General features: G+C 38.8%; 1 protein-coding gene across 3 annotated transcripts in view; it reads right to left on the bottom strand.

Annotated features, from left to right (window-relative positions):
• Positions 1-16646, bottom strand: part of TRIO (trio Rho guanine nucleotide exchange factor) — a 247541-nt gene that overhangs the window by 172056 nt on the left and 58839 nt on the right. For all 3 annotated transcript variants that reach the window (XM_021528950.2, XM_021528952.2, XM_021528953.2), the window contains exon 2: positions 4893-4967. In XM_021528950.2, coding sequence (XP_021384625.2) covers positions 4893-4967 — 75 coding nt within the window. The remainder of the gene's footprint in view (positions 1-4892; positions 4968-16646) is intronic.

Genomic DNA, 16646 nt, shown 5'->3' with positions numbered 1-16646 from the left:
TGGAGGCTGGGGGAAAAGAGGCTGGAAATCTGTCTAGTGGAGAAGGACCTGGAGGTGCCAATTGACAGCACCTGAACAGGACCCAGAAGTGTGCCTAGGTGGCCAAGAAGGCCAATGGCACCCTGGCCTGTATCAGCAACAGTGTGGCCAGCAAAACCAGGGCAGTGATCGTCCCCCTGTATTTGGCACTGCTTAGGGCACACCTGGAATCCTGTATCCAGTTCTGGGCCCAGTCACTACAAGGAGGACACTGAGGTGCTGGAGCGTGTCCAGGGAAGGGAGGCAGAGCTGATGAAGGGTTTGGAGAGCAAGGCTTATGAAGAGCCTCTGAGGGAGCTGGGATTGTTTAGCCTGGAGAAGAGGAGGCTCAGATGACACCTTACTGCTCTCTGCAACTCCCTGAAAGGAGGCAGCAGTGGGGTGAGTGTTCTCTTCTACATGGTAACAAGCAACAAGATGAGAGGAAATTACCTCAAGTTGCACCAGAGAATATTTAGATGAAATATTAGGAAAAATTTATTCACCAAAAGAGTTGTCATGCATTGGACAACTGGTTGACTGAGAAGTGGTTGAGTCACCACCCCAGCAACATGTAAAAGACGTGTAGATGCAGCACTTGGGGACATGGTTAGTAGTGGACTTGGCAGTGCTAGGATAAGGGCCAGAATCAAAGAGGTCTTAAAGGTCTTTTCCAACCTAAATGATCTTGGAATTCAATGATTAAATTAATTACTAGGAAAATTTAGGTATATAATATTTCACACTCGATATGTCAATTGAGCAGATAGAAACTATTTAACCACTGAATTTGTATTTTTATCCTGTTCTGCTTTGCAGATTCCCAATTGTCAGTTTATAGTTTTTAATTTTGTTAGAGACACAGGAAATTCTGAATCCACTTAATATATAAGGCAAAAAGTCCGACGTAAGTGGTTCCACTTAAATGCATTCATCTCAGCCATAAAATTGCTATAGCCACAGACTTGCTATAGTCAAATAGTAAAATATAATTTGATATCCAACCCCTTGCTACTGAAAACAAAATCTTACTATTCCTAAACACCAAATTCAAGCTCAGTAGGATGTCTTTATCAACACATCTGTAATAGCACAGACAGAGTCTTGCAAGCTCAATTTCACATATATGTTTTCAACCACAGATGTATGGACTGTCTTTTCCTGTCCCATGAAAATGCAGAAAAACAGTATCTTCAGCCCAAAATTTCTCATTTCAAATCAGCTTCTTTGTGATTCCTTGTTGCTAAACAATGTTTTCAAAAATCACTTAGAAATGAAGGTCAAGAGAAGATAAAAATAAATATAAAACAATAAATAATACCAGTAACTCAAAAATTCATCACTATCCCCCTCCAGCACAGTTAGTGTGTGTTTGCCAAAGAAACTAAGCCTGGCTGTCAAAGTTTCTAGAGATTGTCTACAATGGACACGCTGCCTGTCAGACACTAAACTAAACTCAAAAGAGGCAAAAGCATCTTTGAATCTCCATCAAGTTACAACGCCAGAAAGCAAAATTTGAAAAGAAATTCATATTCTTATCTTCCATTACCCTCTTAAGTGAGACTTAAGATGAAAAATGGAGTTGTTTCATTCTAATGGAGATAGGCAAATCCTGACCATCCTGACTCACTTGCCAAGCAGAGAGCTTTGAGGATTTTTACACAGCAAATGACAGGGAGGAAAAAAAAAAAAAAAAAAAAAGCAGCTGTAAGAGAAAGGAATGATAAATGACAAGAGAGAGTTTAACAGCCGAGAACCCTGCTGAGTCCAGAGCCATCACTGGGCTCCAAGGCTAGCAAGAGTAGTTGATAGTCTGCTACAGCCCTTAATGATTGCTCTCCCCATTGCACCATAGGCTACCTTCACATCTACCAGTTTCAACGGGTGATACTGAATCCAGACCCCCAGAAAAATTGCTTAGGGTAGATATTCTTTAAAAAGCAGCAGCTAGCAGGCGAAAGCATAAGCTGAATTGTCTTTAACATTCTCTAAGCATTTTATGCAAATATTTTGTTACATGCAGTTGTCTCAGACCAGTCCTCCAGGCCTTTCCCACACTGCAACTCCTGTATCATGCAGTGTTTCAATATGTCATCTTTATGTCATTCTGAAGGCCACTTCAGTTGGCTCCAGCTCCGCATACATTACAGAAAACGTCCATTTTTAAAAATGGTGCTTAAATTTCTGATAAATCATATCCTGAAACTTTTGTGCATCAGAGACAAACTTTGTTGTACAAACTCCAGGCCTAGATAAGTAATAAATTAATAAGCCTTGATTTTAGATGAAAAGAACTTGACTATACAGTCTTAAACCAGGTAGCACAATTGCAAATAATAATTAAAAAAAAACAAGTCCCTAAGACTTGGGGTTTTTTCATCAGCTCTAGTGACAGTTTTCTTAGGCCTTTTACAGTAATTAACTCTCATTTCCTTTGTTCCTGATGTCCCTGTGTCATATACAAATGGGAAAGTTAAAAGCAACAATGCATGAGGCATCAGTTGGAATTTCCTGTCTTGCAATAGTCTTTACCCAATTCAATCTTCTATTAATGTTTAACAGAAACATACTACGCTACTACAGCTTTCATCAGTAAGACTTCCATTTTAATCCACTATCAAGATATTCTGTTTATGACAAAGTGTGTCACACAAACATCTATCTGGTAACTCACATGAGTCATCTAACATGCATAATTTCTCTTTAGTGAACATCACTAAGACCAGTATTTTCAATGGCCTCCAAATGGCACTAAAATCCAACAGGCTGACTAGTGCAGCTTTTTTAAGAAATGTGTTTTAACCTAGTTACAAAGTACTCTAGTAAAGAAAGGTAAACAGTTGGCTTTTATGGCAAGACAAGTTACCAAGGGCTATTTCCTTATATGAAACCAAGATAACTGCACCTTGTAAGAAAATGCTCTCCTTGCTTAGGTGTGTACAGAGATATGAGACTATTTGTACTTTGACAGGTTTCAGTTTAAATTTAAAACAAAAAAATGCAAGACTCTATTTGTACTTCAAAGAAAAGCCTAGAGATGTAACTATTTCAGGTGGTAAGACATCCAGTGCTCAAGCAGTTTACTGATTCCGAGTTAGGTGAAAATCTGTTCAGTAAACCAAATTAATGAAACTAAATCAACAAATATCTTCGTGTTCCCAGGTATAAAGCTTGACAGTTCTAGTTGCACAGTGGTTAAGTCCTAGTGGTGGTGGTACTTTACTGGGGGAAGGGGAAGAACACACTGCAGAGTACTGCTGTAGGTTGTTGTAATTAAGGGTTTCTTAATTCATTTGCACTACTAATGAATCTCATTCCATTTGAGTTTCACTTGCAATGGAAATGTGAAACTATGGATTTTGGCAAATCAGTTCTAGCCAGTCTTGTTGCCTACAGCTGTTTGCTCCATTCTTCCATTAGGAGTTGCTACCTTCACACAGGCAAGTTGGCAACCATTTATCAGTATCTCCTCTTTTCTGGTTCACAGATTATCATCCCCCCTTAAATTTATCTTCATATTTCATTTGGCCCATTTCACTTTCACTGAATTAAAGCCTTTCAGAATGCCATCTGCTTACAAACTAACATTAAAAAAACTTACCATTTTTCAGGTCCCTTTTAAGGGGGTCTAAACTAAGTACTGGACAGCTTAAAAATTCAGAGGTCTTGGACTGAAAACTGACTTCATTTTCATTCAATTACATAAGACAAGGTCCAAAAAGTAATGAGGGATTTTAATACTGTGCTTAACCCCCTTTTCTCCTCTTCTTTCCCTCTAAAAATAAGAGTTCTCTGCAAGGCTTCACCAGTACTACAATTCCAAAGCTACCAGGAAAACTGGGCTTACTCATTACAGTTGCCAGGATCTTTTATGAAAAAAAACATTAAAAAAAAGAAAACAAGCAAACAAAAACCATCCCCACACATCGTTTTGCTTTGTACCTCTACTTTACTCAGCAGAGTGGACAGGATAAAGTACTACGTACTACATGCCACACTTGCAGGTGTCAGCATCCATGCACAGCAAAGAGTACATCCATGTACTCTTAAATTAAGAGTACAATTGCAGGAATAATTGTATATGTTTTAATAGTTATAGACAAGAGCTTTACTTTTGGCATTCTTGAAAAATTACCCAAAAAGCTACCTGCAAATATGAGACTGTCTTCTAAATCATTTGACACTAAGATTATGGTTGAGAGAATCGTGGTGTTCAATCCCAACAGAAAGTAACATCAAAATGCAGTTTACAAAAATAAGCACCACAGCCCATCATTTCACCAAGTAAAGTTACTTATAATGTTATAGGCTATGTTATGATACTAACTCATACAAATCTCACTTTTAAATTCTTCTGCTATTCTTTGTTCAGTAACCAACCAAATTCAATGTGCATACTGGAATTACCTAAAATTACATGCTAAGTCAGTTCACCATGAAAATACTAACTGTGCTTCAAAACACAGGCAACTGAAGTTCACTTCTATAACAGATGTATTTCTCCAGAATATGCTGCACATGGGTCAATAACAAAGGCATCTCTGTAAAATTCCCCATCAGAAGAACCAGAAAATAAGAAAAGGAATATGACATCAGTACAGAAGGTTCTAATCTGCTGTAAATAATGTGTGCCCAGGGGGAATTCAGGACTTAACATGACCAACACAAAAACTAGCAATGTTCCACATTCAAGAAAACATACCTCCTTTATTATGCCTTTCAAAATTCTTATCTTATGCTTAGGATATCCAACAGGAATCAGTGCTGCCCTAGCTTTTAATGAATTTTGTAATTATATTTAAAGTATTTTAAATACCATTTTACATGCTACTAAAAACACAGTTGGGAATTCTTCAAGAGAAAAAAAACTGTACCTGAAAGGTATGCAACTTTTTCCTTTAAAATTGGCAATACTTCCATAGCTTTCATTTCATCATTTTTGCGAAACCCTGAAAAAAAGAAGAGATGATTAGTCAAAAATTCAGACAAGACCAGCTTCTACATTTAATGAACGCACTGAAAAACATTTATCTTTGGAATACATTCTGAATGTTATGATTACAGGAATTAAGATAACCTTACAATAAGTCTGTCAAAAAATAAACTAAACTTTAAAGATATGTCATCACTTTGACCAGCTTAACACAAATAGCAAGGCCTGTTAGCAAGCCTCAGTAGAAAACAGGATTCAGAATTAGCCTTTTTCATCAGTTAACAAAAACTATCATATGGATCCCGTGGCTTTTATGCATTCCAAATCCCACTTTTTTTTTTTTTTTTTTTTTTTTTTTTTACCAGCAGACATAAAGAGTATCAAGCTATAAGAAGTAGGTTTGCTTAGAACAATTACTATTAATAAAAAAAAATCCCAAACAAAAAACCCCACCCAAAATCCCACAACAATGACAAACAAAAACACCCAAAAAAAAAAAAAAAAACCAACAACAACAACAAAAAAAATAACCACCCAACCCACCCAAAAAAAACCCACAAAAAGACCCACCAAAAATCCCCAACACTATTTACATGCAACGTTTCTTAAATCACTTCTGTAAGCAGAATTTTTTCCTGGTGCCTGACAGGAGCAGCATTTTGCAAGCGAGAGGCCTTTTTAACCATACTACCTCTGTACATACGTGGAGCATGACACAGTGCCCAAGGTGAGTGATTACAGTCAATGTTGCAAAGCAGCACATCAGCAGCTTGTTCCTCCCTCTCTGCTTCCTATTTCTACTACTTTAGTTCTGTGGCCAAATTCTAAGGTTCTTGCTTCTTTGACAAGGAAGATTTAGGAAGCATTTTTTTACATTATATTTCACCTGTACAATACAGAATTGGTCATATTTAGGCCAATATTGTTCATCTTACAAGACGAACTTGGTGACACATCTTCAACTAACTTTTGTGTACAACCCTGGTCTGTTTGAAGTCATGTGTTGTTTAAAATAATCCTATATCCAAAGAAAGTACTTCTGCTGGAATAAGTGGGAAGCTCATTGCTTCTCTATAACTACTGAAGCACAAAAGTGCTGTTAAGACTTTTCCTCATCAAAAATATCCAAATGCTTCATACCCTTTGGTCTCAGGTTCAGAGCTTGAATTAAAAAGCTGTGCATTTCTAAACTAAAACTTGAAGGTATCAAACTACTGTCATCAAGTAATATAAGACCTATATTTGAGGGCATCACATATGTAAATTATCTCAGAGGTTTTCCACTGCACAGAGCAGTACTGAGACTTCTGTGCCACTACAGTGGCACTGGTTATGGGCACTACCTTTCAAAACAGACCCAGGGTGCACCAAGCACAAGAAAGATGGTCAGGTGCTTGCATACCATCATATATGCATCTGTTTTGCCTGAAGAACTGCAGGAAGATGTGGTGGCAGTCCTCAGAACACATAAAGCCTAATGGTGACAAAAGCCTACAGAATTTAAAGGCTTAGAATTACAAAAGGTTTACTAGACAGGTTTTCTTTCCTTTTTTAAAGGAAATAACTATGAACAGCACATAGGATTGCCTATTATGGCCTATCCACGACTGGGGATTTTTAAAACATGTGTTTTAAAACAAATGTCTGTCAGCAATGCGTCCCTTAAGTTCACCATAACTGAAGTGTTCAACCAAGGCATTGTCTCAGCACTCACAGAATGCAAACAAAGGAAAACAAAACAAATCAACTTCCAACTAGATGGAAGTTCCCTGGCTAGTTCTTTGTTTTTTCCATGGACACCACAGAACAAAAACAATCCCAAAACTCAGTACATATTCTCAGAAAGGCTAAACCAGGAAAACTGGTTCCTTGGGTAACCACATAGCATGGAGGGTTCCTACATGATGGACAGTATTTTGCAAATACGCAGCAACTCCAGACTGGCAAAGTCGTGCAGGGTTTACTTTCATGTTTGCACTTAAGCTCTCAAGAGCGTAAGACACAGCGAAAGGAACCTCATGCATTATTACTCCTCCAGAGAACTGGCTATGGTTATCAGCCTTTTACTGAAACTGCCTAAAGTTTTGTTCCTACTACATTTCTGTTTGTTATGGCCTGGGCTTAAATAAATCAGCTAAAAAGACAGTAAATACCCTTTTCCACACTGAAATATTTGGGCTTCAGTTGACTGCAAAGGCATACAGGCACACTTGCAGAGTTATTTTTTTTATATATATGCTTTGAGCTACCTAGCGTAAGCTTAATGCCAATTTAGCATGCTCAGCTTTCATATCAACCATGGCAATTCTTTTTCTTTACAGTAAATTCAGAGGTAGAAAACACATTCTCCTCACCTAAAAAGCATGCAGAAACTAGTGCCGTACTTTGCTGTCTCTCTTAGCTCAAAATTACCCAAGACACTGATGTTACTGCAATTGCTTGCTCAGATTTCTAAGCCCTTAAACTACTTCACCTCGGATGATGATGCACAGTAGCTGCACGGTTTTACTTTGCCTGTGGCATGTAAGAGGCGAGAAACATTTAGCTAACATTTCTCTGACTATTAAGGGGCCGCTCAAAGTAAACACCCTAGCAAATACGTTAGTGCTTGGCTCCTGTTCTGCATCTGCATATCCTTAAGGCTGACTGCCTTGGATTATCATATTCCTGTTGCTCTAAACAGTCTATTTTTATTCAGTTCTGCAGTGTTAAAAGCTTAACTGAAAAGACTGTGGGGATTACAACAGATGAAAGAATGCTGGGGAGCAAAGAGGGTGAATACGGCAGGAAAGTATAGTTTTTATCTCCAATGAAGCAAAAATAAAACAAAAACCAGCAATATAAGCAGGTCTTAAGGGCTTGGGGTGGGTCCTCCCTCCCCCTTTCCAAAGCCTCTTCTCCACAAAACATTCGTGGATGTGAGGATTTGAGGATTTAATTAAAAACAAAAAATTAAAAGGCATTTACCACACTCAAATGAAATGCCATAAATATCTGCACCAATATCTCCCTGCACAGCTCAGCATCCTCCGCGGCAGCCGGCTGCATCACGTGTTGCTGGGGGTGATGTCATCCCTGCCGGCCGGCCGGCTGCAGCTGCCGCCGCCGCGGTGCCGCCGCAGTGCCCGCAGCTCCCGCCCCGCCAGCCACAGCCGCGCACCGGGGCCGCGGCAGCCCCGAGCCCTCCACGGCACGGCACTCCAGCGGGGAGCTTTCCCACGGCAAACGATTCTCCTGTGGAAGCACAACGTGCACCCATGGCACCTATTTATGCTCTTCCACCTAAAAAAAGGCACTCTGATTTTAAAAGTGTTACTTTCAATATTAAATCCTACCTCTTTTAAAGACCATTTCAGTCTTAAGCTGGAAAATCGTCCTTCATATTTTCAATAGCTATTTAAGGAATACTCATTTTACGGTTTTGCATTTTTAATAGGTAGCAGATGCCCTTCTGTTGGAACATACACCATACACGTGCTTTTGCCTAGCTACCAGCAAAGAGTGAAGAAGCTCAAATTATGCTAATTAATAATTAATTTCAATATATTCAGTAGAATAAATAACACGCGATTATTTAGTCCGTTTCAATATAGGAGGTTCCTCCCATCCCTCATGAAGAATTACACAATTACACAATCCCTTGAGTTATCACATACAATTTCCTACTAAACAGAACCTTATTAAAAAACAGCTATTTAAATGCTGTATCACACAACTAAAGACCTTTGCAACATGGAATCAAGAAACACACACCTAAACATTTTATACATGGGAAAATTAAGAAGTCTACCCTACAAACACACCATTTTCTCTTTGTCCCACACTTCAGAGCCTGAAGACACCATCAACTAGCCAAATTCAGCAGACTTGCCTATATTAACCCTTTTTCTCATGCTGTATGAAGTTAAGATATTCTGCTGCAATATATAATTTTATCTAAGTTAAAAGACCCATGAAAAGACAACATTTTGGGATAGAGATTTCACCCTATGAGGTTTCAGAGAGCCCCTTATTTGAACAGCCAGGACAGCCCCTTCTCATTTGGACTGCAAGTATTCCCAAACAGCCTGGTGACAACCTGGCCACAGAGCTGCCTATCCATCTGCCCTGGAGAACAGAGAGTAACCCTGTGTCACATGGCTCCCTTTTGCCTAGAAATCACAGCATTCCGGGAACTCGGCGGCACCCCAGATACCCAGCTTGCTGGAACTTCCCAGAGGTATCGGAATACATCAAGAAAGTCACTTTTTAGAGAGGTAACAGGAAATAGGTACTCAGTGCGGCAATTCACACCACCCAGACAAATGCAGGATTAGCCTAATGCTGAGGCTGAAGGAAACGAGGTAACTGCTAATCATCTTGCACTGCAAAGATCAGTAACTACTCAGCCACACAATTCAGGGAGCAGACAAAATTACCTTACACACATATTTTATTTTAATTCATTTACTTCACTTTTTTTTTTTTTTTTTACACACAACTTGATTACAGAACTGTGATACAAACCAATGTTGAAAACAGCTTCCCCAAGAAGCACTGCTCCCCGAAGAAGATTGAAGTGTTTACTTCAGAGGTAGCTTCAGTGTCGTGCATTGTTAAGTTATGGCAACAAACATAAAATATGGGAACAGAAATTAGGACAACAAAAGGACTCAGAAATTGAGGCTAAGAGCAGCATCTCTTAGCCAAAATGTTGACCAAGTACTCATCCATTGCTGTCACACACAACTGACTAGAAATTTTTCTTAAACGTGGCTGAAGAAAAACACAAGCGCCAAAAGGAAATGATCTTATCCTAAAAACTCATACTCTTAATAACACAACTGCTTTTCACCTTGCAAATAAAAACAATACTTTTGAACAGGCACAAACAAAAAAAGCCAGACTCAGCCCATATTACTTTGATGCTTTAGGCTCTCTTTGGACTTCAGAATGACTCCCTGTTGTGCCATCAGCAGAAATCAAGTGCCTTACCTGCCAGGCTGCTAACTCTAGTACCAGACTTCAACCCCCATCTTTTCTTTGACAGAAATCCCATGCTGGATTGAAGAAGCATCTTTCAGCGAGTTATTTTCCAACAGAATACTCTATTCACTTCAATGGACCTAATCCAATAGACTTTTGCTCAAAAATCCACATCAAAACCATGCCAAGATCTACAGGAAGGAAAAAAGATAACCCACATAGAAATTGCACTCAGAATTACTAATTAGCTATTACTAGGTAGCAGCTGAACTGATCTAGGTTAGTCTTAAGTGAAAACAAGTATCTGCTAAAAGATGAGACAGAACAACTTCCATGGGTGGGAAAGACACAGTTTCCCAACCAAAGCACCAATGTCCTTCACCCAGGCAATGCAGTCATAACTGCAAACCATTCTCCACAACTCCTTGCATCCACTGGCCAGTCCCTTTGTGTTAAGCCTTATCATGGAACAGAAAATCTCTAAACTGTAGCTAATCAACATTTAAGCAAAAAGAATCCAAGATGTTAATGTCTTTAGCATTTTTTCTATTTCACAGCATGACTTGCATCAATGAGATAACACTGAAATCTGAGCTATTCTCCCTTTATTTGTACAACTATTCTAACTACATTTCAAGACAAATTGCTTCTTAGTTAATCAAGCAAGAAGAGGAGGGTAAAGAAAGAGGCATAGAGAAGCTCAAATGTAATTCAATTAGTGCTTTACGGACTGATAATGGTTTCATTATTTACTCTTATTCATTCCCCATATCACAAGATGATGACGTCCCAGAAGATTTAAAATATGATCTTAAATGCCAGAATCCTACAGGTTTATTCAACTTTGTTTATCAGTTAACAACTGTGTATGCTAAACCTCAGTTGCAAGTTAACTTACATACTTACATACTACATTCCACTTTTCAAGTGTCCAGAAAGAAAGCACAAAGCAGGTTCCTATTCTCCATTTTAATATGGAGAGGCTTTAAAAATCAGTGAGTAGATTTCTACATAAGATATTAATCAGTGAGAAATAATTTTAAACGAGATATGAGGAGATTCACAAGCAGTCACTGTAAAAACTTCTATATTCTTATTCTAAAGTTACCACAGAGAAATCAGTCTAATTAAGTCAGCAGAACCATTAGATTATATTTTCAATCACATTCAGAAAAAAATGATTGCTGAACTCCCTAAGTCTTTGTGTTTATAAATGGAATCAGACTGCTAAGACAAAGACGATAAAGAAAACTGAACTTTCATAAGCAGCAAATGGCAAAAAACCATTAGTAAGCGAGAATATACCCCAAAGGGGTGGCAAAGGCAAGCCAAAGGTAACTAAAGTTACTGCATGATGCAATTACTGATAGCTTCCCTTGATTTTAACTCAAGTATTTGAAGTGCCAATTTCAGTTTTATGGTAGGCTTAGCTTCTGGATGCAAGTAAAGGATTCATAGAGCAATCAGAGCTGTCAATTCACCAACTGCACTGTTACTGCTTCCCATTATAGATATTGCCTACATTCAGTGCTGCTCAGAAATCTCACACCATCTTTCACATTGCAACAAAGCAAGAGAATTCAGGAAAATGATGGTGAATACTGCAATTCTCCTATCTTTTCTCAAGCTCAATGAGCTTGTAGATTTGCAGTTTCAAAATCATCTCAGGAACACTAACTTTTAGATACACCTGTTATGGCATCTTTAAGACTGCAGATCTTTCTTCCTAGAGCTAACAATGAACTATCAACAGGTTTTTTTCATGGCATACAGATCACTGGGCAACATTAGTAGCCTTGTGATTCATTTTTCTCAGTCCAGATTCTAAAATCACTGGGGGACTTCAACAAGGATAGTTTAGATGCATGCCATCGAAGCAGCATGATTTCAGAGTTGTGCCAACAGCCTTAGTCATGAGCTTATGCAAAGTATTCAATGTAGTTATTTAATGTTAAGACCCTAGTACTGAATTCAAAGCAACTATAGGAGTACACCTTTGACTCCTTAGAGCTCTGATCAGGCTCAAGACCCACTCATCAAAAAAACATCATACCTTCAAACTCTCACTTTAATCACAACAGCTCACAGAAATGTCCTTCCTATTCCGATTTTGTTTGCATTCTATGCACTCTCTATACATGCTTTGGGGAACTGTATCACATCTGTACTGAGCCAGTATGCAGGCAACCAGGACCTCACAGAAGCAGACAGCTGAGAAATTGCCTTGAAATAAGAAAATGAGACTCGTTAGAAGGTTACTATCTCTAAGTCACTTTCAGGTTTTGGCCTATTTGCTAAGTGTTAAGAGGTTCTCTCTCTTAACCATTTTCAACAGCTCTCTGCTTTGTCTTGACAGCAGGACACACCTCCCATCTCTGCAAATTATGGGAGAAGCACAATGTCATGAAGAGAGATGTGGGCCAAGAGAAGACTGCTAGTGTACTTGACAGCAAATACACAGACAAGATCAACTTCACTGACTGAATAACCTCACTTTTCTTAGAAGCTGGCATACGCAGCTATTCCTCAGTTAGGAGCAATTACCAGAAAATTAGCCACCTCAGGTGTATGCTGCAAAAACTGTTGAAGAGCTGTCTTAAGAACCTAAGTTAAGGAAAATTCCAAATGCTAAATCATTGCTAAAAATCTGTGATTTCCTTTTAAGTAACAAGAAGTTTACAGTTATCCATGCAGTGAGGTCCTTTCCAACCTGAAATGTGCAAGACAGAAGTACAAATGTCCATTTTCCCACTGCAACTTAAGATGAGACTATCAAAATCTGACCAGTTTTCCTCTTTTAAATGAGAAGAGCTGTGCTCCTAATTTTTTCTGTCCCTCTAGAAATGTTCAATTTGTTCTTGCTGCCCTGCCAACATTGTTGGAAGTTCATTTGTTTTGGTGGGAACTGCTCATCCATCTCTAAGTGCTGTGATACTTCAATTCACTGCCCTGCTGAGGTAGCAAACCTTTTTGTCAGGGTGTCCATCAGTAGCACACAGCTCCCACTGCAGTCAGACACTTTCCCTTTTCACTGTTGCTACAGACACTCATGGCTTAGGGGTCTACACTCAGGGCTATCAGGAGGGTACGTAGCCTCCTATAAAAGACTCGTTTGACATGCAGTTGTTTTAAAAATAAGATCTGTAAGCAATCTTACTTATTTTGCTGTTCAAAACACAGATAAGTGGAAGGCAGTAGCTTCTAAATTCTGTGCAGCAACAGCTGGAACATAACGTTTTAGATCATGTCCTTTGGCTCTTGTTCCAAACCACCATCTGGAGAAATCTCTTTCTACAGTGAAACTGATGAAGACTACAGCAAGGGCAGTAAAAATAAGCAACTTAAAACAGCTTGAAAATCATCCTGCATTGTTTCATCCTGAGCAACAATAGGAAGAACTATTTCCATCAGCCCTGAAATCAATCAAAATACCCCAAAACAGTCTGCATATTCTTCATTAAAAATACCTTTTTATACCGTAAAGTACTACTTTTGGGTTTTCTATCATTCACAGATCCCAAGAATAGGCATTTATTGGTTATGGTATTTTTCCTGTTCTCCACCCTTTTTTCTTTTTAAGTATGCACACACTTTTACAACATTTTCATCACCTTATGGAAATACATATGCAAAAATTATACTCAGTTAAATTCATATTTTGAGACATTAGTATTAAATGACCTTTATCTTTTGTTGAATATTCCTCCTCCCTCCCCCCCTTTCTTTCTTTGCAGGATATTTCATATTCCTTCTGTGGAAAAACTAGCCATTTGCAACAAGATGTATGCCAAATAACCTGATTTGTGCACAACTCTCATTCCTTTAAATTCCCATTTTATTAGTTTGCAGCTAAAAATAGCTTGAGCTCAAAATGCCTTGAGACACAGGAAATGTAGGATGAATCCCAGCTTCTCTAACACATTACAATGCACATACATTAAATCTATGTGAATAAAAAGGGGGAGAAGCTTTTTTTCATCCAGCATTGCAAGAACAATCAAGTTCCTATTCAGTCAAACGACAGAGAAAAAGCATTGTCCCCAGCTTGTTTTATACCACCCTTAAACTTCAGATGTGTGGCTGTTAGAAACATTTAGAAGGGGGCAAATAAACTTTTATATCAGAACATCTCCCCGTTCTATCTCTTTACTGAGCTGATTTTACTTAAAACACTGATTAACATACTCTACTCGTTAGAACGAACCCATTTGTAAAAAAAGAGAGTAGCAATTAGGAATCCGCAGGAGAATTAAAGCTTGGGTATTTCACTTTCAGTACGTGAGCGGTTGCTAACAGCAACCTGTCTCCCTCCCTCCCAGCCTTTAAGGGAGAGCAAGATTAGCACGGAACGCCAAAAGGGATGTCCAACACACGTCTCGTTTGTTCAAGCATTACGTTAGAAATTCTAGCTTGAATTACTCTGAGCAGGTGTGTGTTCTCACCACACATGCCGCGTTAATTAAAAAAATTAAGCGTTGAAGACAATAGAAGGCAGAGAAGGCGAAGAAGCGACGGCCGCGCCGGGAGGTGCGGGAGGGCCGCGGGGCAGCGGCGGGGGCGGGCGGCAGCGCGGCTCCCTGCCCGCCGCGCCGCACCGCAGCGGCACCGCGCAGCGCAGTACAGCACGCATTACATCACCGCCTGCCTTTGTGCAGCCTCAGCCACCGCGCGGCTGGGGGAGCGCTGCCAGAGCTGCATCCCCGCATCCATCCCCCAGACCGCACGGAGGCACAAAAAGAAGCGATTTGGAGTCACGTCAACATTCCTCTCCCCGCACTGCCGAAAATCCTCCCCTTCTGATCCCTTTGGGAAATTTCATTAGAAAGAAAAAGACCCTTAGCACGTTTAGCTTTATGAACGGATTTCGGATAAGAATAAACAGAAAGGATTTTGCAGATTGTCACGACTAAGAAAGGGAGATTTCATTTTTAATTTATCAAATTTGTTCTAGCAGATTATCTCCTTCAGATGACAAAGGCAAGCAGCCTGAATCTCATTAGAGCTACATTTAACACAGCTACTGAAGTACACAAATTTAAGCTAAATCAAGGCTGGGTTTTCTTCGTGAACTCCAATTTACTCAGCACCTACGTTACTGCAACGAGAAAAGATTAACGTCTTGCCTTCACTTTCTTCCATTTCTGCAAACAGCTACATGCTACTATAAATGCAGCATATGCACTTTCATGACTCTGGTCAGAAGCACAGTCCCAAACTCAGCACCCAAATCCAGCATTTCTCAGCAGCTCACCTATCTTCAAGTCAGGAGTAAATAAGCTTCAATCTTATTTTTAATAAGAATATGTAGAATATGTAATACCAAGACAGACAAGACAAAGCAAGCAGCTCCCAGTGCTGTTTAGGACAGAAATCTGTACATATAATGTTCCTAAGACATTCAGATAACTGTTTCTACAGCTTTAATATTCACATGCATCATGACACAATTGAAATCTATTCCAATAATGTTTCTTACAATTAATTACGTTAATATTTCTTTGGGAATAACAGTTATTTGAAAGTAGGGGCACTGCATTGTAGTTCCAAGTGCACTAATCAAATTCTCCTTCAACTTAATGAAAAGATCATGTAGGAAATATTGCTCAATTTATAGATCAAACTAGTAAAAAGCTATTTAAACTTGACTGCAATTTACTACTTCCTGCTACTTGCCAGCACAACAAATGCAGCCTAATAGTTGTGAGCATTCACTACTTCATACTCAATTTTTAACACCATAACTATGGATGCTCATCTGGTTGCTCCCATTGAAGTAACAAATACAGTTACTTTTCTGCTAGCACAGGCAAGTATTCACCTATCAGATTTACCCATCTTCTAGAGTATGGATAATACGAAGATGCTATATGCCCAAACTATCCAGCCATTCACCCCCATAACACTACCTGCTAAATATCAACACTAGCAGATGTTGTCCATATTATTTTATTTCAATAGAGGGCATTCCTCACAGGGACATGTTCAAGCTCCTCTGATCCATGCCTTTAAAGAACATGCTGAGACTTACCAGGCATTATATAGTATCCTATAGATACCATGTGATACCATCTGCAAATCAGGATAATGACAATGATTCAACCACTGGAAGTTACAGTATTTTAATTAAGTTCACAAAACTGGCCTAATTTAAGCTCAATTAGAATGGGTTTCTTGGTCTTCTACTACACTGACTCACTCTACAAAAAATTCTATATGCATATAATTTCCTGAAAAAGCTCTTTGAGACAACAATAGGAGCTAACATTTTAATTGCATTAAAAAGCAGCTAAGTACTTTGGCATGTGTATGAATCCATTACTTCAGAAGTCTACAATGTATTTTAAAAGCACTAGGTACGATTTTAACAATGCCTCTGCCTTCATGTCTTCAGTTCCTGACATCATTATATATTCACAAAGTTGTCTCTGAAGATTTTAAACTCTAAAACCAATTAGCAGTGCATAGGTGTACTTCTAAGTGACCCAGCAAAGTTAATTAGAAATATTAAGTTCTGTAACAGAACAGTAACAAAAGGGGAATTCAATTTCTTTAAAGCTGTTTTCATCTTTATTATTTACACACCCAAACCTTCTCATCCCATTAAAACACAAGTTTATGGCATCAGTACAGCAACAGTTGCTATATTGTTTAGTTTGGCAATTTTTTATTTTTTTGCACATTATTAAATAAGAAGCATTCTTTACTAAAGTGCTTTTGGTACAGAGCCACT

This window comes from Lonchura striata, chromosome 1 (genome assembly GCF_046129695.1).
Source record: "Lonchura striata isolate bLonStr1 chromosome 1, bLonStr1.mat, whole genome shotgun sequence".
NCBI lineage: Eukaryota > Metazoa > Chordata > Aves > Passeriformes > Estrildidae > Lonchura > Lonchura striata.
The sequence above is the reverse complement of the archived record's forward strand: the minus strand, read 5'-3'. Positions and strand labels throughout refer to the sequence as shown.